General features: G+C 37.7%; 1 protein-coding gene across 1 annotated transcript; it reads left to right on the plus strand.

Moving 5' to 3' along the window:
• Positions 1-459: 459 nt before the first annotated feature.
• Positions 460-13,285, plus strand: LOC131316388 (accelerated cell death 11). Its single transcript, XM_058345734.1, has 4 exons — positions 460-745; positions 1,665-1,837; positions 11,765-11,910; positions 12,983-13,285. Exons 1-4 carry the CDS (start codon positions 521-523, stop codon positions 13,087-13,089), a joined length of 651 nt encoding a protein of 216 aa, XP_058201717.1. The 5' UTR covers positions 460-520; the 3' UTR covers positions 13,090-13,285.
• The last annotated feature ends 9,917 nt before the right edge of the window (positions 13,286-23,202 follow it).

The following is a 23,202-nucleotide window of genomic DNA, read 5'->3' on the forward strand; positions in this document are numbered from 1 at the left end:
ACTAATTGGACTCAATGAATATGATTTGAATAATTTAAGGACGAAATGGGTTGTTTTGACCGTTTAAGATAGTGTTATGGTGTCTTCGGTCATTTTGAAGACACTATAAATTTTGGCATAGCAAAATCATTTACAGCATAACTAAAATCATTAAATTTATGCTATTGTGTGGATCATGGGTATAACCTTTTTAATTATTATTATATTAAGTTATAACACTTTTTAAAAAATGACATAACAAACCCCTCGAAGGCATACACTTTTTAAAAATGGCATAATAATTATTATACCATTATTACAAAAATGACATAATATAACCACTCAAAACATATAAAAAACCATTGGATGACATAATTGGTGGGGTATGGTCCTTTTCCAGCTGGTAGACACCACAACATTTACCGACAGTTTAAGGATGAAGTAACAAATATATATATTTGAGGGATAAAAACATACTCCTTTAAACTCATATGCTCTCAGTTTTGAATCTTTGAGAGAGAGAGAGAGAGAGAGAGAGAGAATGGCGATTAACGGAGATGATCAAAAGCCTCTCCGGAAGATATCGGAGGCATTCATGGAGCTAGCAAACACTGTTAAGAATAATAGTAATTCCCAAACACCAGATCAAGAAGATGTCGTCCAACTGGAGACAGCTCCCTTCTCTCACGCTTGTTCTCTTGTCTCCCCTCTCTTCGGCTGCCTCGGCATCGCTTTCAAATTCGCCGAAATCGATTACGTCGCCAAGGTAACCCACCGCATACTTATACAACATGTGATTTCAATTGTAGGGATTTGATTTCAATTTTACAAAACCAGATACTACGAGACTTAGGTACCCTCTGACTTAAATTTATGGGTGTTTTTCTCACCGTCAATTTGGTTGTTTTCGTTTGATATTTACTAGATTCCGGTTCAATTTTTTGAATTAATCATTTCTCTTTGGTTGTCTTTAGGGTCGTATTCTATGAATTTTTTTGAACTTTTCCATGTATTTCCATACTTTTCTGATTTCCCTCACTTTCTTTAAGAAAAATTAATTTAGTCCAAATACTGATATGGAGTGGAAGACGAATCAAATACTGATATAGGTGAAGATAGTTACATGGGGAAGGGATGTATTTTATTGAGGTCCATATATTACTGCCATCATTAACATTTGGAATGGGTTTACGTATGTCAACCGGCCCAAGAAATCCAATCAAGTCCTTGTTGCCCTTCGAAATTATGATCCAACATAGATTCTACATCTTCAAACCAAGCCAATTTGGAACAACTATATGGTAATGGACCCAACCAGCAAAAACCATTACCACTGCAAAGATCAATGCACCAATTGTGGTACTAGATAATTCTGGTCTTTCCGGATCCTCGCCGGATTTGGGGAAAACCCAAAGGTGATTTTTATCTGTGGAAAAGGTTTTGAAGCAGTCCCGTTAAGTAGTCATTTCAAATCCCTCAAGACAAAGAGTCCAAATTCAATGTTGAAACATTGATTTAAGTTATCAAACCTATTTGTTTGTTCTCATAGAACAATAATGTCAATTTCCATTAATTTGAAATCAAATATCTCTCCAAACAGTGCCATATATTATAGATATGGTATATGTTTGATGTCACTTGAGCGAATGTATGTGTTTTGGTTTGATTGAGGGATCATTGAGCAGGTTCACGATCTTGGTGAGGCGTCGCAGTCGCTAGGGACATTACAATTGATGATTGATCGGGATGTGGAGGCAAACTGTGTGAGGAAAGCCGGGAGTCATACGAGGAACCTTTTAAGAGTTAAGCGTGGGTTGGATATGGTTAGGGTACTTTTTGAGCAGATTATAACTACAGAGTATGTCCACTGAACTTTTTTAGTTCACTGTCGTAGGAATGATATAAATGGGTTGTCCACGCTAACAATTTGGATTTTTTTTTGACTTAAACTCATTCATAGTTCCAAGATGTTCTCTTCTTGCGAGGTTTACATTAAGTCTCTTGGGACTTATTTTGTTGTGTGGTGTTTGGGCTTTGCATCTTATACATGCTTGATGATTCCAGATCTCAATTTTCTGCAAGCCTAGTTTAAAAAAAAGGTCTCTAATCGCCTTTACACAAGTTTCAAATCATGTTTAGCCATGGTCACAGGTGCTTGATAGGAAAAACGTAATGGATGGATGATGAACAGAAACTTCATTTGTAATTACATTTTTGGGTTGATTGACTTGCCCATGTGGTTGTCGTTACTGAGCGTTACAAACAATCCAATGAACTTCAAGAGGTTCTACGTGCATACTTTAGACACCTAAACTTCAATCTACATTCAGGACTTTAAGTCAGAATCAGAAATATATGCTAATGTAGTAAAATAGCCATCATGGTATTCAGATAGATGATGTCCTGAAGTTAATGGCATGTGGATTTTGTTTATCAACATTGGATATCTGTGTCTTTTGTTATAATAAATGTGGTTGAATAGTATCAGTTCAGGTTAAGTACTTCATGAGTTTCCCTCTTTTTTTTTTGCCTCTTCAGGAGGTAGTCAATAGAAGGGAAAGTTTATTGAGGTAAGCCGAGTACCAATTCTCTTGGCTATTTTAACCACCAAGTTTGGAAAGCAAGTTAGTTGAACATGCACTCAGTTAGTCAATCGCATTTGGAATACAAAGTCCATTGCATATGCAGATTTTGGCTGATAAGCCAGGACCCCAGGATCATAAAGTGCCTATTGCAGCTCCAAAGCCATATATAGAGACACCAAACCTTAAATACTAGTCTGTGAACATCGTTCCTCACTTGAAGAGTCATTGGATATTTGTGTCACCATTATGGGCATTGTGGTCTATATGGATCATTATAACCTTGCATTGGGCTGCTACCAATGTTGTGAAAATTGCTAAGTGCTAGTCGAGCAGAAGAGAGTTGCCTAGCCCGACTAGTTGGGAACTAATCAGGGAAAAAAGAATTTCCCCACCTCACCCAGAGTTGTAATAAATGACATGAATATAAATAAAAGAATTCAGACTAAAATACCAACTAAAAAGTAACTAGTCAAATACAAAATATCAGAGAGAGAGAGAGAGAGAGAGAGAGAGAGAGAGAGAGAGAGAGAGAGAGCGACTAGGGTTTGAATCATTGATTTGTAATGACATAGGCGAACTAATTAAGTGTATTGGTATATCAGAGAGAGCGACTAGGGTTTGAATCATTGATTTGTAATGACATAGGCGAACTAATTAAGTGTATTGGTATATGATGTACCTTTTGTTTTTCTTAAAATTACACTTAAGTCTTAACCCCTATATTTTTTATACTACCCATTTAACCCTAAATTATTTAAAAATCACGAAACTCACCTACTGGTCGCCGCCTAGCCAACTAATCCCACCTAATTCTTGACAAATGTGTAAAACACCTATTCAACGCCTAGACCCAAAAATCTAGGTGTTGGGTGGCCGTCTAGGCAGCCTTCTAGGCTAACTTTTAGAACACTGGCTGTTACAGCGGATGTGACGGTTCTGTTAGTTTCCACAATTACGTAATGGCTTTTAGTTAAATCCCTTGGTCTATTTAGGAACAAACCAATATTTACAATAGGGTGAAGAATTGTGCTTGGGTGTTATCCTCCATGTAGTTACTCAACCCATATGGTAGATCAGTTTGCAGGGAAGTTAAGGGTCTAGTTTTATGATTAATGTCATTTGTTCATGCTCTTTTTCCTCATGGATAGGGTAGGCCTTTCTTGTCCTGGAGTTGGTCCCTTGTTTTTTGAAGGTTATAACTTTTATGTGAATGCAAGTAGAAGAAATCTTTATTAGGGTACGATCTTGTGGTAAATTTCTTTTTGGTTTTGCGGATGTTTTTCTGGGTAGATGATTACATTCTCTGCATTAGATTTGCTTTGTCAGTTGGCGAGTTATGGCGGTCCTTTGTCTATATTACCAGTTCAGAGAGCTGGTTATTCCTTTGGCATGTGGTGCATATGGAAGATTGCTATTGACATTGGAGGATGCTTCAGATTTTTGCTCTTTTTATGGCCAAGGAAAGTTAAAGAATTCAGATAATTTTTTTTCCAGGGGAGCTTAGAGGTCTAAATTCTTAGATTATGTGGCTAATGTTTTAGCTATCGTTAATTTTTCTTTTTTCTTTTTGTTTTAGACATGCAAGTTTGTGAAGTGTCAATAACCTTGGTAATGGAACTCGGTTGGTGTAGAGAGGGCTGAAAAAGGAAAGGAGAAATTTTTAATTGGTACATCTCTTTAATTAATTGATTGCTCTGTTAGAAGTAAGCTCGGCAAGTTTGCTAGTAGATGAGAGCACGTACACCAAGCAGATGAGATCGCATACAAAAAGCAAATAAAGTAATTATGAAGTTACCTTAAAAAGCAAAGAAAACAATTATGAAGTTACCTTAAGTAGTACTCTACAATGTGTGTGCACGATCATATTTGCAAAAGCGGAAGTGGGTGTGGGTAGCAACAACACATAAAATTATTGGAAGATTGATTCCATTGGAAAATGTTTCTTTCTTGACAGAATTTGATATCATATAAACCCTAGGTACTACAATAGTTTAAATTAGAGGTGGCAATTTGGACCCAGATTCATGGACCCGCCCAAACCCATCCATTCATAATCAGCCCAAACCCACCCATATCCAAATATGGTTTCTAATTGAGCCAACTTAATAAACCCATTGATTTTATGGGTTGGAAATGGGTCCAACTTCAAAAACCCATCCATTCTAAATACCGTCTCCTGTTCTCTTGTCAACGTGGAACTTTCTCTTACCATATAGCTAATTAGCTATCACCCCCGCTGCAACCAACACTTCCGCTGTCCAATTGCCGCCAACACCATCTTTCCCCACCAAATATCCCACCTCCCTCTCATCTCCCACGTCGTACAATGAGCACCGCCTGATATTCTTCTCCTTCCACCGTCGCCGCCGCAGTCCTTTCGAACTACCTCGACCCACCACAGCTGTGGCAGCAATCGCAGGGCAAGCCTCCCCCCTCGATCCGCACTGGCCCGAGGAAGCTGCCAGGCTTTTAAGGCGGCCGCCTGGAGCTGGGCGTGGATCGCTGCCGGAGACGTGATATTGTCCGGTCTTTGTGGAAAGATATGCCTAACAGGTCAAAAGACTATATCGCCCAACCAAAAGCAAATGGGTGCAGTCACCGATGGAGATTCAAATTTGGACAACAGGGATGGATATGTTGGCTGCTAGTGGAGGGAGGTCTTTCTGATCCAGAAGAGGTAAGCTCTCCATTGGGTGATTGAAACTGAATTTTCAAATCTTAGTTTGGCAAAGATTTATGAACTTTGGTGAACTACAAGTCAATCAGACTAATCAAGTTTCCGATATTAGTATCAGAAAAATTGATGTTCAAATCACATTCCCGTTGTGAGAAGCTAAAAGGGAAAAAAGGAATGGAGGTGGGAGGAGAATCGAAGTTGTGCACGGCGGAGAGAGAGAATCTTCAACATTAGATATATACATGTGCAATACTGCAATATATAATTAGAGAGAGAGAGAGAGAGAGAGAGAGAGAGAGAGAGAGAGAGAGAGAGAGAGAGAGAGAGAGAGAGAGAGAGAATGTATGTGCATAGCATTAGATAAATGTGCATGTTTGTTTGTTTTTTTTATATCTTTTTCATTTTCAGACTCTAATTATTTATATTTGAAAAGGGGAGAAAAGGAAGGAAAACGGGTCGGGTTTGAGTATGACTTGACCTATATTTGACCAGACCAGTTTCAACCCACCTACTATTAACCCGTATTTTACCTGCCCATATTCAACCCATGACCCATTCCATTTGCCACCTCTAGTTTTAATCAATTTACCAAATTTTTTCTTACTTGATAGTTTTTACTTTTACTTTGTACCGTTGGATTTATACCTGCAAGAGATTCCGTCCTAGTTGGATGCGAGTTGGGTGCAATGTTCGGTCCCAATGTGAGTGAGATTCTGTCGAGGTTCTTCCTCTAAATTGCAAATTGATTGGTATAGAGCGGATTCATCACACCCAAAAGGAGGTTCCCGTAACCATGGTACAAATCCAGAATGCATAGTACAGAGCGTAGTAGATTCAAGGGACAACAAAACAGCATGATACTGCATTGTCCTCTTTAAAGCACCGACACTCCTAGGGATTGCCGTATCTGTGTTGAACACTCTGGGACATGTGACATGCTGGGGACACGGGGGAAAATGTATAGACACGCCACGTGCGTGCCCATCAAATTATATACTTTTTATGTGGGGATACGCTGGGGACACACATGGAGACACGACAAGGTGCTTTTTATAAAATTTAATAGCTTTACTAGGGTGGAATATTTATGCTTCAAAAGTGTTAGGCCAAAAGTATATTGTAAAACATGTGTAGTTGTACATGCATACGCCATCTGTCAATAATGCATTCAATAGGAGTGATAATCTAAATATTTAGGGGTTACAATGTAGTTTTGCATTATTAAAAACATTTTTAAATTTTTTTTGCTGTTTCAAGCAATGTCTTTGTCTCTATTTTCTAAGAATTACATTGTCATGTATTCATGTTTGTGTCACCTGCCGTGTCCGTGTTTGTATACATGCTACATAGATTGTCCTGCATTGGCCAAAGTCTAAAACATTGAGCTGGAAACTTTTATAGGCTCAAGAGAGAGATATCGTTGCTGGTTTTTAATTACGTATGGACAAAGTTCATTAGTGTTTATGTAATGTATATTTTTACAAGCTTTTGAAGCATAGTTATTATGTCGATGAGTAAGGGTGGATGACTCAACCTATTTTCCCTCTTTACTCAGTCTAGGTTTAACTTTTTTCTTTCCAAATGCATTGCTACCTACCAAACACAACTGAATTGGACAGTTTGGCATAAGTTGGCATTAATTTTCATTCTTTATCCATATTGCAAATCCACGCACTATGATTTTGTGTTTGTACTTGGGAATTCAATTATTTCGGCTCGATTTGTAATGTTTTAGGATTTGTTCCTTTTTAATAGTGGATTGTGTTTGGATTTACCTTTAGAGTTTAGATTATGAAGCATCAACACTTCTAGAGGCCGGCGTGCCCCCGTGTTCGACACAGGGACAACCGGGGGACACGGAAAAATATGTTTGGGACACACCACGTGGAGTGCCCGTTGAATTTAATGAACTTCTTAGAGGGCACACGGCGGGGACACTTATAGGGGCACGGTTGGGGTTAAATATGCAATTTTCCAAATTTTTTTGGAAGAAAATGTGTATTACTTCAAATATTTTGTGTTAAAAGTGTAATATGATGTATATATAATGCTTTTTTGTATATGTTGATGCTTCATGCTTATAGATTGAACTATGTTTCATTGGTATAAAATAAATGTTATTTATTTATTTATCGATTTATTTTTGCCTTGTCCCCTGCCGTGTCTGTGTCCCCAAATTTCTAGAAATTCCATGTCCGTATCAGTATCTGTGTCCGCGTCCATATCCATGCTACATAGCCTTTAGATATTTCAGACTGGCTTGGAAATAGATGTACCAGGTTTTGTCTAAATCAGATTCATTAACATGATATCCTAAAAGGGGGATATTTTGATTATCTTGGTTGGAATATCCTTATGAAGGCAAGATGGAAAAGGACATCAAAATTGATGAATGGACTTGTTATAAATACTGGTAATGTTTGATTGATGCAAACATGGGAGATCGAGAATTGGGTGCAAAGTTTGGATAAGTAGGCACGTAGAAAGGTAAAAGTTGAAACCATGAATTGTTTGATTCTAAGAAATGCCAAACAATGCCTTGGTAAGTGGGCACTGATTTGTTTACCCAAACAAAATCCACAATTGAAAACCTATTGATAGTCAACCTTGATGAAGCAAGTGAAAAGAAGAAAACAGGGCAAAACAAGAAAATTTTACGGAGCATGCTTTGGACCTTATTTGAATTTTGACCAAGTACTGGTTCAACTTGAGTCTTATTTCGTGTTAGTTTTTGGCTAAGAAGCACAGACACTTCAAAGAAGGTTACCTGTCACCTCTGGCACCGACAATCATCAATAAGTCCCTAGGACGTGTCGGACACTCGTGATAACACTTCTGATTACTTATGTAAATGTTTAAGAATTGGACACTCGGGGAACAGGTGTGTCCAACGAGGACTAAAACCATTGCGTGTTTGAAAACAATAACTTGGGTATGACGATAAAATGGGATTACATTAGATTTGTATGTGATCTTGTTTGTAGATCTGTCATTTTAGGAATATTATAGAGTATATTATTGTTCTCTATTTTAAGTACTATAAAATGTACATACCATAGAAACGTTACATACTTTTTTATGTATGTTATGCGTAATTTTGTTGTATGCTATGCGTCTTTTTGGTTGGTTAAGAAAGGGTGTACCTTGGAAGGACATGATACAAATGGTTTTGGAGAATGGTACGCATATTTTTTATGACTGTTACAATGTTATTGGTGTATGGTGTGCATATTTTTTGGTTCATTAGTTATGCATTATTATGGTATTACTTACGTATATGTTTTGTTGAAGTTACGAATAGGGGTGCATCATGCATGGTACACCCCAAAATAGTTACGGAATTGTTTTGGTTAGTTACGCTTTTTTTTTTGGTATTAGTTATGCATTTTCTTGGTATTAGTTACGCATTTTCTTGTTAACTATTTTTTTTTTTTGAGATGACCATAGGCTTCTCCTAGATAGAAAGCATAGACAAGTAACATTTAAAAACTTTTCCTTGCCGTGTTGTGTGTCCTTCAATTTTTGTACGCTTTGGGTGTCAACGTGTCCCTGTGTCACTCCCCGTGGGAGAGACAGGTTATATTTCTATTACCTGTTCAGAAGAAAAGCCTGAGGGAACTTGGATCAAGGTTGCACAAAGATAGATCTTAGTAGCAGGATCCTTCTAAATGGATCCGCTCCCAAGACGGGAGCTCGCTCTTAACTAAGATGGAAGCTTATTGGGTCGTTAAGGCCTTTATTCTCTTACTTTTGAAGGAGTAATGCCATTGCGGAAATAGGAATAGGAAAATCATATCAGTCAAAAAGTTTTACAAATTGAAAATATCTAACTTCCAATAATTTTTTTCCTACTCATCATTTATGTAAAAACAATCAGTCAAAATGATTAAAAATTCCTATTCATTAAAAAAATTTGAATGAAACGTGACTTCTGAGTTCTTATCAATGATTGAAGAAAGAAAATGAAAAGAATTCCAATTTCGCATCTTAAATGAATGAGCGGGAAAATTCTTAATAAGTATCACTTTCCTTCAATGTTTTAAGTATTTAAAGATACTTAATATACTTATTTATATATAATCTATATAGGCTCCTTAGGTGCTCCCAACCTTAGGAGCTTCTAGGTGCCTCCACTCCACCGCAGCCATTCCCACCTCCGCTCCTCCTTCATGCTACAAAAAAATAGACGCATGTTATGTGGAGTGTCCGGGTTTCGGGTTGGAGTACACGTATTCTAATTCGAGAAATTCAAATGTTAAGGACCTTAGGGACGTGCAGAAATATTCACGTCCTCTAATGTATTTATGTTATTTTCTTGTGTAGAGCTGTCTTAAAGAATTCCTCATAATACAGGAGTTTAATGCACGGTTCTACTGTAACTTTGAATTAGCAATACAAGAGCTAGCTGAATATCCTACAAACCTTTCGGACATTTGATTCTTCACATACATTAGAAGAGTCCATTTGTAACTTTGACTAAGACAGGTTGAAAATGCATGTTCTGGATGACATAAAGACCGTTACCTTATGACTCAAATAATGTGAGAAACAATTACTACGCAGTTGAGAATCTTCTCCAAAAGCCTCAAACATCCCAGCCATGATGTGAATTGGCAATGAGCGGACAGGTCACAAGGCACATATGCTAGCTTAGGAGGGTGTTATTTAACAATGTCTTACATGGCTTATCAAAAGATGATTTCTACTGTTCTAGGGTGAAAAGATTGATACATAATGTCTGCTTTCAGGTTTGAAGGGCTAGAAAATCACACTAGGGTCTTTGTCCCTAAGTTTTCTAAGAGTGAAGTCTATACCTGTACCCTTATTCGGGCATCTCCTTAAAAGTTGAATTCACTTCCAAATAAGTATGAGGAAGAGGATGAGAAGAAGACGGATCATCTCATCACTATACCCAGAATCCTTTGAACTTGATACTTGAGTCCATGCCAATCAGAAAATTGGTGATCCACTTTAGTCCTAAGTACAAGAAGTTTCTTCGGCTGCATAGAAACCAAAAACCTATGATGCACCAACACTCCTAGAGGTCGCTGTATCGGCATGTCCGGACACGGGGCGGGGGAGTGGGGACATGGCTAGAAACGTGTCCAACACACCACATGGCGTGTCTAATAATTTAATTTAATATTTGGAGTGGGACACGGCTGGGGCCATGGGGTGACACAGGTGAGACATGGCTGGGACACCCATGGGGACACAGTGGGGGTGCATCTGTAATTTTTTTTATAGTTTTTTTGGGGATAAATATGTTGTTACTTAAAGTTTTGGGTTAAAACATATTTAAACCTATTTAAATATGTTATTACTAAAGTATGTTATTTTTTCAAAACCCTAAATCGGCAGCTCCTCTTCTCTCTCTAACGACAACCCTCTCTCCTCCTTTCTCACGATCAACAGCCCTCTCTCTCGTCTCTCTCCTCTCTCAGAGATGGGACAGCAGCTCCTCTCTCTCTCTCTCTCTCTCTCTCTCAGTCTGTATATGTATGTGTGTGTGTGTATTTGATGTATGTTGTCTTGTCTCTAACTCTCTCTTTTGGTGTAGATATGGTATACTGGTATGCATATATATTTGTAGTATACTGGGTTTTTTTGAAAGGCACAGCAGTGTAATTGAAATTGATGGAAGATGGAGATGGCGATGAACTGATGGAAGTTGGGTCTAATTGAAATTTGAAGATTAGTTGCTTAGTTTATTTCTTTGGCTTATTATTATGGAACTATGGATGTTTTGCTTTCAATTGGTTTGTATTGAACTTATGGATGTCTCATTTTGTTTGAATAGTATTGGAACTATGGATGTTTCGTTTTGTCCACATTTTGCAATTTAAACTTGGAAAAAATTGAGAATATATATATATATATGTATATATATGTATGTATGTATGTATATGTATGTATGTATGTATGTATGTATTATAAGTAAATATACACGTGGTGCGTCCCCCGCCATGTCCGTATCTCCATTTTTTTAGAGTCCTCGTGTCCGTGTATCCGTATCCGTGCATCATAGATTAGTGGTGACGGACAAGCCATCTTTTCTGGTTTTTCACTTCGATTCTCCTGAGACTGACGCTGGGTTGAAAGCCTTTGTCTTTTGCATGAAATTATAGCATGTTGAGCAGGTTGTGTCAATAGAACTCTTGCATATACTTAGTACCTAGCGTTGGTTTTCTTTCACAATATTGCTTTTGCCGTCATCTGCTCCATTTGAATAGCATTATAATGTGTGCCTTAATGGGACAGAACACGGAACCAAATTGAAGAATATATGCATTGGCCTTAGAAAGTTAATCACCTGAATAGATCTCCAACTTATAGATTGGTAGTTTTTGAAATAATCCACTAGAGAACAACTAACTAATGCTCCTTCCTGATACTCCAGAACTATAACTTATTCTACGACTCTACATTCATAATGATCCTGCAGGATGTTGCGAAAATCCAATGTTTATATTTGATAGTTGAAGTGGATCATTTATAAAACACTTCACTCTTCTTCTGGCAGGGGAAATTCGTTAAAGAATCCAGCTTCAACAGCCTATGCACAGGTATTTGCTCCATATCATGGATGGGCTATTAGGAAGGCTGTTGCTGCAGGGATGTATGCCCTTCCTACCAAAGCTCAGCTATTGAAGAAGCTCAATGAAGATGGTGAGTTGACGGCCAATTGACCCCCTGTTCCCTCTACTGAAATATCTCAACAAGTTCTCTGGAATTCATTCTGGATGAAAAAACACTTGGGCTGTGTTTGGATCATGGATTTGTGGAGAGATTTACCAGGGGAAAGACAAACGATAAGAAATCCTGGCTTATGAAACTACGTGTGTTCAAAAATTTATGAAAAATGTGCTGAATTAGTTGGCGAGAGGGAATTAGAGGAATTTCTTCCAACATGACATTACCATTCTTCTTCTTCTTCTTCTTCTTCTTCTTCTTCTCTCTCTCTCTCTCTCTCTCTCTCTCTCTCTCATAATGCATGATCCAAATACTGCCTTAGTAGTGTCTGACAATGGACGTGTATCTCAACTGGGGTGTGGTGTAACTTTTACCTGCATCCAGGGGTACTGCAAGTCTGAACTGAGTCCGGTTGGACATGATCCTGCCTTTTGAGTGGGTTAAGTTAGGCTTAATGTTGTCTCTTTTCGGGTTGCCAGTAAGGGATCTGATTTAGGTTTGAATTGGGGTTGGTACTTCCAAAAATTAGAAGGTTTTTCTAGCTGTCAGTGGAGTTTTTTTTTAGTTTGTTATTGTTCAGTTAACCCAATTCTGTTTTATGCAGCCTGATGCCAAATACCATTGGGTCTTCATTAATTCATTTAATGATGACCTTGTAGGTCGGATCAAAAAAAAAAAAACCTTGTAGGTTCCCTGCGGTTACATTGATATTATCCTGATGTCTGGTACCTTTTTTTTTTTGAACAGTCTGGTACCTTAATTTGGCTTTCATGTTGTTTTCCAAGCAGGAGAACAAAAACTGAATCGAGATTTCTAAGGCTGTATTTGGATGGTTGATTTGTGGAAGGAAAAGAAAAGGAAGGGGAAAGCATGGGGAAAATAAGTTGATACGATTGTTGTCCCTTTCATTTTCTTTAACCTCTACAAAGTCAATATCCAAAACCAGCCTTGAGTTAAAGAAACGTTTATTAACCCTAGTCCCTAGCTTTCCTAACTTCCGATTTTGTTTCTTACTTGTTTTTTTTTTTTCCATTTTCGTCGATTCCAGAGACCTCGGCAAGGATTCAGATGCAAAATTACGTAGCTGCATTGGCTCCTGTGGTCACATACATTGACAAACTTTTCCTTTCAAGAGAGTTGGGTCTAGACTGGTGAACGTGGACTGCAATTTGTTCAGGCTGAATTTTTTAAATGGTCAACATCTTAATGTTTGATGTGAACTAGATTACAGCGATTTTTTTCTGTTCACAAATGAGCTCTAATCAACAATATGAATGTTGTATATTCTAGAATAAACATGTATTACTGATTGCAAATGTGATAGACTTAACAGGTCTGAACCCGTTCTCTCTCTCTCTCTCTCTCTCTCTCTCTCTCTCTCTCTAACACACGCGCACACACATGCGCACGCGGCATGCTGTAACACTGCTAATATGCCATGATATCATCTGGCTGTTTTGAGACCTGATAGGTTACAATGCCCTGCGGAAGCTGACCACAAGTTTTGTGCAATCTTTCTTTTATTTCTTGGAATCGTTTTCATCGTTAAAACAACTGTCCCTCCATTCTGTGGAATCAATCTCATTCGATTGCTATCAAACAAAAGCTGTAAGGTTTTTTCTTCACCTTGAAGGTGTAGAGTGAGTAGCAGAAATTTGTTATCTTTCCAAACTATAAGTGAGCTAATCAAGGGAAAGAAATTTTTGTCCTATTGTAATCTTTTCTCACCTTAACACTCTTGAACTTGACTGTCCTTCCGGTTCATTTCCGTATATGTCTCTTATTATTTGGGGACTTCTAAAGCCATCGGAGCCTGTACATGATCTTCTAATAGCTGTTGGGTTCCCTCCTTGCCACAGTTATTAGGCATTAGGTGTCAGGCTCGAAATAGAATCGTGTTGGATTCCACATTCTATTTATTTGGAGAAGAGGCGGTCTAATCTTAATTAGCCTTCGCATTCGCTTGTGAACTGTTATATTTGTGGAAGCTTAATATTTTGTATGCCCAATTATAATTTGTTTGGCCCAAAAGAAAGATAATTTTGCTTGGTGGGCTTGGGTAGAAGTCTGTACACTTATTTTTGGTGCACATGTCTAGCACATGACCTTGGTACCACTTGGCTTCTCTTGGAAGCTAGATGAGTTTTATTTGTCTTGGGCAGAATACAATTAGAAGTATCTGAAAAAAGTAAGGGCTTGTGTGTGTTCATAAGTGAGTGGTCCTGTGTGCCTCAATGAGTGCGTGTGTTTTCGGTGGAGAAAGAACAAGGTCAAGTGCATCCATTTTGGCCTCTGATCTTTAGTTGTTTGTCGTGATCTATTGGAGCAGATTTGCTATCGGTTTCGACTCTCCATGCAGCTGTTTCAGAGGGCTTTGTTCATCTATATTTGGTGAGGTCTTTCCTCTTTGTTGTTGAAGTTTGTCGGATACACGTTAGGGTGTTTGTGAGTTCTTGAATCTCTTGTAAACCCATTTGTAAGAACATTCATTGATAGTGGAATCGGACTCCAGTCTCGTGGATGTACCTCGATTTTGGGAGAACCATGTAAAAATTTCTTGTGTTCATTTGGTTTGTGGTTTGTGCATTTTGGACTGTTATTCGCTGCATTTATATTTATTTCCTTTGTGATTTACTTGTGGAAAATTTCGCATATTTTTCCCAACAACTGGTATCAGAGCCGACGGTTGGCCATGGTTTAGTATTTGGTGTAAATCATGAAAGGAAATATGGGTAGAATGATTAGTTTCAATAGAACTAATTGGGTGACTTGGAAAATTAAAATGGAAGACCTCTTGTATTGTAAAGACTTACATGGGCATGTAGAAGGTGATACGACTAAACCCATTGATAAGAAACGTGGGGATTGGACCACACTGAATCGAAAAGTTGCTGGGCTTATTCATCAATGGATTGACAATAGTGTTTTTCATCATGTCTCCACCGAAACTTTGGCTTATGATTTGTGGAAGAAATTGGAAAGTCTCTATAATAGAAAATCGACCACTTTCAAAAAATTGGTGAATTGAAATATAAAGAGGGCAAGGCTATTGTGGAACATTTGAATGAAATGAATAGCAATATTGTTAATCAACTTGCTTCTATGAAAATTGTGTTTGATGATGAGTTGCAGGCTTTGATGATTCTTAGTTCTCTACCCGAGAGTCGAGAAACTTTGGTTGTGACGATCAGTAACTCGGTGCCGGATGGAGCTGTTTCTATGAGCCAAGTTACTAGTAGTTTGTTGAATGAAGAGATGAAAAGAAAATCCACCGGTTCTTCTTATTCGAAGGCACTTGTTTCAAAGCACGATATAGAATGTCATTATTGTAAAAAGAAAGGACACATGAAGCGGGAATGTCTAAAACTCAAATTCAAGGAGGAAAATCATGCGAAACAAGGTGAAAAGAAGCAATATAACACAACGGCGGTCTCTTCTGATGGTGAACTTATGGTTGTATGTGATGAGAGTCGTGTCAATTTGGTTAGCCAAGATACAAACTGGGTGATTGATTCCGATGCTTCTTTCCATGTCACTTCAAGAGTCGATTTCTTCACTTCCTACAATGAAGGAGACTTTGGGTGTGTTTGAATGGGAAATGAAGGGTTGTCGAAACTTGTTGGCATGGGAAATATTTGCTTGACAACAAGTATTGGGTGCAAATTGTTGCTCAAAGATGTGAGGCATGTACCGGATATTCGTCTTAATTTGATCTCCACCGGAAAGTTGGATGATGAGGGCTACAACAACCATTTTGGAGATGGAAAATGAAAGCTCACAAAGGGTTCTCTTGTGGTTGCTAAAGGGAACAAGATTTGCTCGCTTTATACGATGAAAGGGAAAATTACAAAAGGGTTTGTGAACACACTTGATGATGATGACTCCACCGAATTGTGGCATAAAAGACTTGGGCATATGAGTGAAAAAGGGATACACGTTCTTGCCAAAAAGGAGCTCTTACCTGGTATGAAAGGTACCCCTCTTAAAACTTGTGTTCGTTGCTAGGCCAATAAACAAAATAGAGTTGCATTTCGTTTCAAGTCTTTTTCGAGAAAATCTAACATTTTGAACTTGGTTCATTCGGATGTTTGTGGTTCCTTGAAAGTTAGATCTCATAGTGGTGCACTTTATTTTGTTACTTTTATTGATGATCATTCGAGAAAATTATGGGCTTACCCATTAAAAACTAAAGATCAAGTTCTAGATGTATTTAAAGATTTTCAGGCCAATGTTGAAAGAGCAACCGTGAAGAAGTTGAAATGTGTTCGTTTCGACAACGGTGGTGAATATCTTGGGGCCGTTTGATGAATATTGTTGTAGCCAAGGCATTAAACACCAAAGGACTATCAAGAAAACTCCTCAAGAAAATGGAGTCGCCGAGAGGATAACCTCCACTATGGTAGAAAGGATGCGATGCATGCTTTCATGCTAAATTGCCAAGATCGTTTTGGGAGGAGACAATGAGGATGGCGGTTGACTTGATTAATTTGTCTCCTTCAGTTCCTTTGAATGGTGATGTTCCGAAAAAAGTTTGGTTGGGCAAGGATGTTACTTATGATCACTTGAGGGTTTTCGGTTGCCGGGCATTTGTTCACATTCCAAAAAATGAAAGGTCCAAGCTTGAAGACAAGGGAAAACAATGCATTTTTCTTGGCTACAAGCATGAGAAATTTGGCTATAGATTGTGGGATTCGGTTGACAAAAAATTTATTCGGAGTAGAGATGTTGTCTTTCTTGAAGACCAAACAATTAAAGACTTTGGCAAGGATGAGCAACCGGAGGAAATTGCTAGTGATCTCGTTGACTAGGAGCCAATTCCTTCACCTTCGGCATATGGCAAAAATGAAGAGGATGTGTACCCACCTCTTGCAGTGAAGTTGAGATGGAAAATGAGGGAGCGCAATCAATTCAAGAGCCACGACCACAACCGGAGTTGAGGAGATCCGTTAGAGACAAGCAACCATCAAGAAAGTACTCTCCCGATGAATTTGTGATGGTAACGGAATAAGGGGAGCCCGAGAGCTACCAAGAAGCCATGGAGCATGATAAGAAAGGTGAGTGAGCTAAGGCTATGCAAGAGGAAATGAAGTCCTTACTTGAAAACTGCACTTATGATTTGGTGAAATTACATAAGGGTAAGAAAGTGTTGAAAAACAAATGGGTTTATAGATTGAAGCATGATGGAAAAAATTTGAGGTACAAGGCACGCATCGTGGTGAAAAGGGTTTGGGCAAAAAAAAAGGTATTGATTTTGATGAAATTTTTTCACCCGTTGTGAAAATATCCTCCATCCGTGTTGTTCTTGGTATTGCCGTAAGTTTGAACCTTGAGATTGAACAACTTGATGTGAAAAACCACGTTTCTTCATGGTTATTTAGAGGAGGAGATTTATATGGAGCAACCCAAAGGCTTCAAAGAAAAAGGGAAGGAAAACCTTATTTGCAAATTGAAGAAGAGCTTGTATGGTTTAAAACAAGCTCCAAGGCAATGGTACAATAAATTTGATTCCTTTATGGTGGATCATGGTTATTCAAGAACCACTTCGGATCATTGTGTGTTTGTGAAAAAGTTTCCGGATGGAAACTTTATTATTTTCTTGCTCTATGTCGATGATATGCTCATTATGGGTCAAGATTCTAGCAAGATCGACGAATTGAAGATGGAGTTGAGCAAATTATTTGCTATGAAAAATTTGGGACCGGCAAAGCAAATTTTGGGTATAAAAATTACTTGTGATTGAAAGAAGGTTGATTTGGTTGTCTCAAGAAAGCTACATTAAAAAGATTTTTGAAAAGTTCAAGATGGATAAAGCAAAAGCCCGTTAGTTGTCCACTTGGGAACCATTTCAAGCTTAGCTCGAAACAATGCCCTACAAGTGAAAAAAACTTACTTGTGATTGAAAGAAGGTTGATTTGGTTGTCTCAAGAAAGCTACATTAAAAAGATTCTTGAATGGTTTAAGATGGATAAAGCAAAAGACTGTTAGTTGTCCACTTGGGAACCATTTCAAGCTTAGCTTGAAATAATGCCCTACAAGTGAAAAAGACAAGGCGGAGATGGAAAAATTTCCATATGCTTCAGCGGTTGGTTCTTTGAAGTATGCCATGGTTTGTACAAGGCCGAATTTAGCTTACATGGTTGGAGTTGTAAGTCAATTTCTTTCGAATTCGGGCAAAGAATATTGGGTAGCTGTAAAATAGATTTTTAGGTATCTCAGAGGCACTTCTAGAGTTTGTTTGTGTTTCAAAAATGGTAAAGCTATGTTGGATGCATTCATGAAAGCCAACATGGTCGGGGATTTTGATTCTCGAAAGTCCACTTTGGGGTACTTTTTTTTTTGATCGGCCACTTCGGGGTACTTGATGACCTTTGTAGGGGGACCTGTCAATTGGCAATCAAGGTTGCAAAATGTGTTGCTCTATCAACTACGGAAGCAGAGTTCATTGTAATTGCCAAATTTTGCAAGGAGTTGTTGTGATTGAAGAAGTTCTTGCAAGAGTTGGGTTTCAATCAAGAGAGGTATGTTTTCTTTTGCGATAGCCAAAGTGCAATACATTTGAGTAAAAATTTCACTTTCTATTCTAGATCAAAGCACATTGATGCTAGATACCATTGGATAAGGGACATGTTTGACATGAAGTTGTTGCAACTTGAAAAGATCCACACAGATGATAATCTTTCGGATATGATGACTAAGGCTTATTTAAGGACAAGCATGAGAAATTTTGAACTTTGTCGGGTTTGGTCGATCTATCCACATAAGTTGGGGAGGGGGAGAATGTTGGGTTCCCTCCTTATGTTATATTTATGGAAGCCCAATATTTTGTTAGCCCAATTATAATTTGTTTGGCCCAAAAGAAAGATAATTTTGCTTGGTGGGTTTGGGTAGAAGTCTCTACACTTATTTTTGGAGCACATGATCTTGGTACCATTTGGCTTCTCTTAGAAGCTAGATGAGTTTTATTTGTCTTGGGCAGAACACAATTAGAAGTATTTGGAAAAAGAAAGGGCTTGTGTGTGTTCATCAGTGAGTGCTCCTATGTGCATCAATGCGTGCATGTGTTTTTGGTGGAGAAAGAACAAGGTCAAGTGCATCCATTTTGGCCACTTATCTTTCAGTAGTTTGTCGTGATCTATTGGAGTAGATTTGCTATCGGTTATGGCTCTCCATTCAACTGTTTCGGAGAGCTTTGTTCATCTATATTTGGTGAGGTCCTTCCTCTTTGTTGTTGAATTTTGTTGGATGCACCTTAGGGTGTTTGAGAGATCCTGAATCTCTTGCAAACCCATTTGTAAGAACATTCGTTAATAGTGGAATCGGACTCCGGTCCCGTGGACGTTCCTCGATTTTGGGGGAACCACGTAAAAATTCTTTGTGTTTGTTTGGATTGTGATTTGCGCATTTCAGACTGTTATTCGTTGCATTTATATTTATTTCCTTCGTGATTTACTTGTGGAAAATTTCGCTTATTTTTTCCCAACAATATCTTGAGTTGAGCCTTGCCAAATTTTCTAATGTGTAGTTTGAGTTGAGTGGAGCCTTGCCTTGAGTTGGCTAGAATTTAAATCTTTTGGGGTTTGTTATATTTGATTTGCAATGAGATATTTATATTACTAGCTTTGGTTTGTTTATCTTATGTCGTGCTATTAATTGAGATGATTTGGCGTAGATCGTTCAAGAAATATGTCTTTGCTACGATGTTTTAGTCTACAGAACTCCGCAAATTTCAGTCATGAGAAGACCCTAGTTCTAGCTTATAATACACAAAAGAATCCATTTTTTCTTTCAATCCCTTATACAAGTTCAACATAATTCCTTCACGAATAGTGCATTTCAACTGGGTGGAATCCTGTACTTTTTGATTTATGCATTCTAAACTTAGTTGGTTATTTTACTCCATTTCACTTTTTTTTAACATATATTGCTATTGCCATGTTTATTTTCAATATTTGCTTAATAAAAAGAAAAAAAATGATCAAAAGAATAAAAGATACATTCCTAATAAATGATCCAATCCGTTAATTCCTTCCTCAAGCTAATTAATAACTTCCCAGAGTTTATCAAAGTTTGTTGGCCACTCATTTTATCAATCATTGGAGCTAAGGTAAAATACTTGTAAAACTAGTCTTTTCTTTGATCACTCACTAGATTAACATGCATGTTGACCCTAATCATGTTTTTAGTATTAAGGGTTCTAGGATACACATAGATGATGTTAGTATATGGGTCAATCAGGCCTTGGATCGATGAAATTCTGATTTTTAGATTTTGGCTATGAAAACTACCCTACCAGTAGTTTCCGTCCAGATGGTTGAGCTTGATTCTACCAAGTAATGTTGAAACGTTTGGATGCACGCATCACCTATCATGATGGCTTGCCTTAAAACTGAACCTTGAACCCATTATTTTATTCGTCCGGACGAAGGTCCTGACCATCCGAAACGAATTTGCTAAGATAGAATCCAAGTTATGTTTGTTTGCATGTTTTGACTAGTTCAATCTCCGAGACTAGTATGTGTTATGTTATGTATGAGAACTACTTGTTGTACACAACATATGAGGCATGAAACTTAGACTTAACTTTGGTAACTCATTACCATGTGTAGACACCCCAAACTTGCTTATCCAAAATTCCTAAAATTAAGTCTTGAATGAATCCCAATGATGATAATGTTAAGAACGCCAAGAAATTACTTTAATTGGTTAATGCTTCGAGTATAATGCTTGTTCTGATCCAAATAAATTATCCTAACCCTTTCTCGGCCAAACAAGCCCATCAAATTCATTTTGAACCCAACAGACCTTTCTGACCAAAATCATTCAAATATAATCCCAAAACAGGCCCAAAAAAAGCCTAAAACAAAATCCTATTCCTAGTCCAAAACCAAACTTTATGGACACAATGTAATGGGCAACCTGACTTTACAGACAAAAACTATCGAGTTACGGATGCACTATTATGGGTCGTTTGACATTATGACCACATACTTACAACATGTGGATGCAAGGTTAAACCTTTCAACCATAAACTCCATTTTCAAACAGTTTCTACATATTAGGCATGGGCTGACGATAGGGTATTCAAGAGCCTCTACCTCCCCTACCAATTTTGGTGAGGAATTTACCGTTGGGAGCTCATCTTATGCCTATATAAAGGGTCCTAAGCCTCTAATTTACACACAATACAAAATACTATAAAAATCACTAAGTTAAAAACCTTTGCTTCTTACTTTCTCTTTTTAATGTTGATCTTGCAACTTTTCATTTTCTTAAGACCAAAAATCTTTCCTCAAAGTCAAGTCTAGAATAACCAAAAACACTAGCCTAAAATCCATTAGATACACTACCTAGAATCTTGTTCTTTAAATATGATATTTGAAGCATTAATCAAAGAAAAGTCTTTTTTCACGATGAAATTTGTGCTCCTTTACCAAGTTCGTACTTTTAAAGAGAACTAGTATAGGAGTACGTGTGATGCACATGTGATGGAAAGCAATTGCAACTTATCATGTCTAAAAATTTAAACTATCTTTCCACAAAACAATAGCAAAATTGCATTGTCAGAGCTAAAATGACTCATGTACCAAAACATTTAAAAGTTTAACTTAAGAAGAATACGTTTTATTGGGGAAACATGGATGAATTTCCATGTCGAATTCAAATGGCAGTTACATAATTACCTTAAAAGTGTAGTAATAGTCAATAAGATATGGAAGTGACACATGAGATCAGACGTGAAGCATAAGTCTCTCCTATCTTTTCAGAGATTATATTTAGTGTCATGAGCCCTTTCCTTGTATATCTCGGTGTGATGTTCATATATTTAGTCATGGATCTCACATCAATAAGTGGTGGTGAAGGAGCATGGGGCACCACGTATGTTGGCTGGGGGTATTGAATAATTTTTCCCTATAAGTTAGCCCTCTACTAAACTCAAAAGGACAAGTACATCTTCACATGGATTTTCTATAGGAGGTCTAGGGTGTACAAAACAATTTGAAGATGAAGGGAAACTATTGTTTTAATGACAATACACCAAATCAGTGGAAAAATGGTTTCGGAGAATGCCAAACCCAAAGACAACTTAAACCACTTTTTAAAAATTACAAATTACAGAAAAGCCTTTGTATCTTGTACATGTGAAATTGGTTTCTCCTCACATCTCTCTACATCATAAAGCACTAACAAAGTTTAGAAAACAAAACAATTGCTTGATATACGAAAGTATGACCTGTATTTGAGAAGAGAACTCATAGTCCCTGTGGTCCCGGGTAATAACTCTATCTTTAAATGTTACCCTCCACCAATTTCTGATCCTTTATCTACAGACATTCATCATCCATCAAGGCAAAATATTTCAGGATACTAAAACATTAGTGACTGAACTAATTATTTGTTGGATTCCATCTAATGACGGTGCATCCGAATGGGTAAAAAGAAAGCAAACCATGGCTGATATCAGTGGTAAAGGCCCGTAAAAGAATGTGTTTCAGAAAGCATACCATCATTCATGTTACTAGGATTGCATGATTAATGTCTATCCTCTTAATTTGAAGAAATTAAATCGTTATGTATGAAACTAGGAGGAATTCAATGATTGAGAGAGTGAGAGAGAGACAGGGAGAAAGGAGATGGGGGTGCAAAAGGGGACTTTCTTTTTTCCTTGTTATTAGCAACGTTTTGCAATGGAGCATAGAGGTTTAGATGTCGTCGTGCCGATTAGTTATGGAAAGCTGTGTCGTTTTCAATTGTAAAGTTGCAGGCAAAAGCCTCCATGTTAGGTTTGTAATTATTTGTTTTTGAAAGGGTACTCTTGGAAAGCAAAAAGTAGGAAACACCTTCATGTTTTTAAAACAAGTAGTATAGATATTCTGGTTTGATCAAAGAAGTTCAATCCTTTGTTTATTTTACCAGTATTTCGGTAGTAATTGTCTTTTAGTAAAACTAGCCTCATGCATTATTAATCTTTATTTCTTTTGTATTTATTTGTTTTTCTTGTCCCGTATTTGACTAAATTATTTAAAAAATTCTACTAGAATCCCATAAATAATGAGTAGAGACTAACTATTTCAGTTAGGCAGATGGGCACCTAACAACTTCTCATCCTATAACTTAGCTTCCAAACCAAGAATAATATCTGGTAATGACATATTGGTGGTCTCAAAAATTGTACATTATTTCGGTCTAGGGGTGTTATTCGGTCGGTTCGGTTCGGTTCGGGGTGAATTTACCGCACCCCGATCGGGTTCGGGTACGTCATCCGGAGAC

This window comes from Rhododendron vialii, chromosome 2a (genome assembly GCF_030253575.1).
Source record: "Rhododendron vialii isolate Sample 1 chromosome 2a, ASM3025357v1".
Lineage (NCBI taxonomy): Eukaryota > Viridiplantae > Streptophyta > Magnoliopsida > Ericales > Ericaceae > Rhododendron > Rhododendron vialii.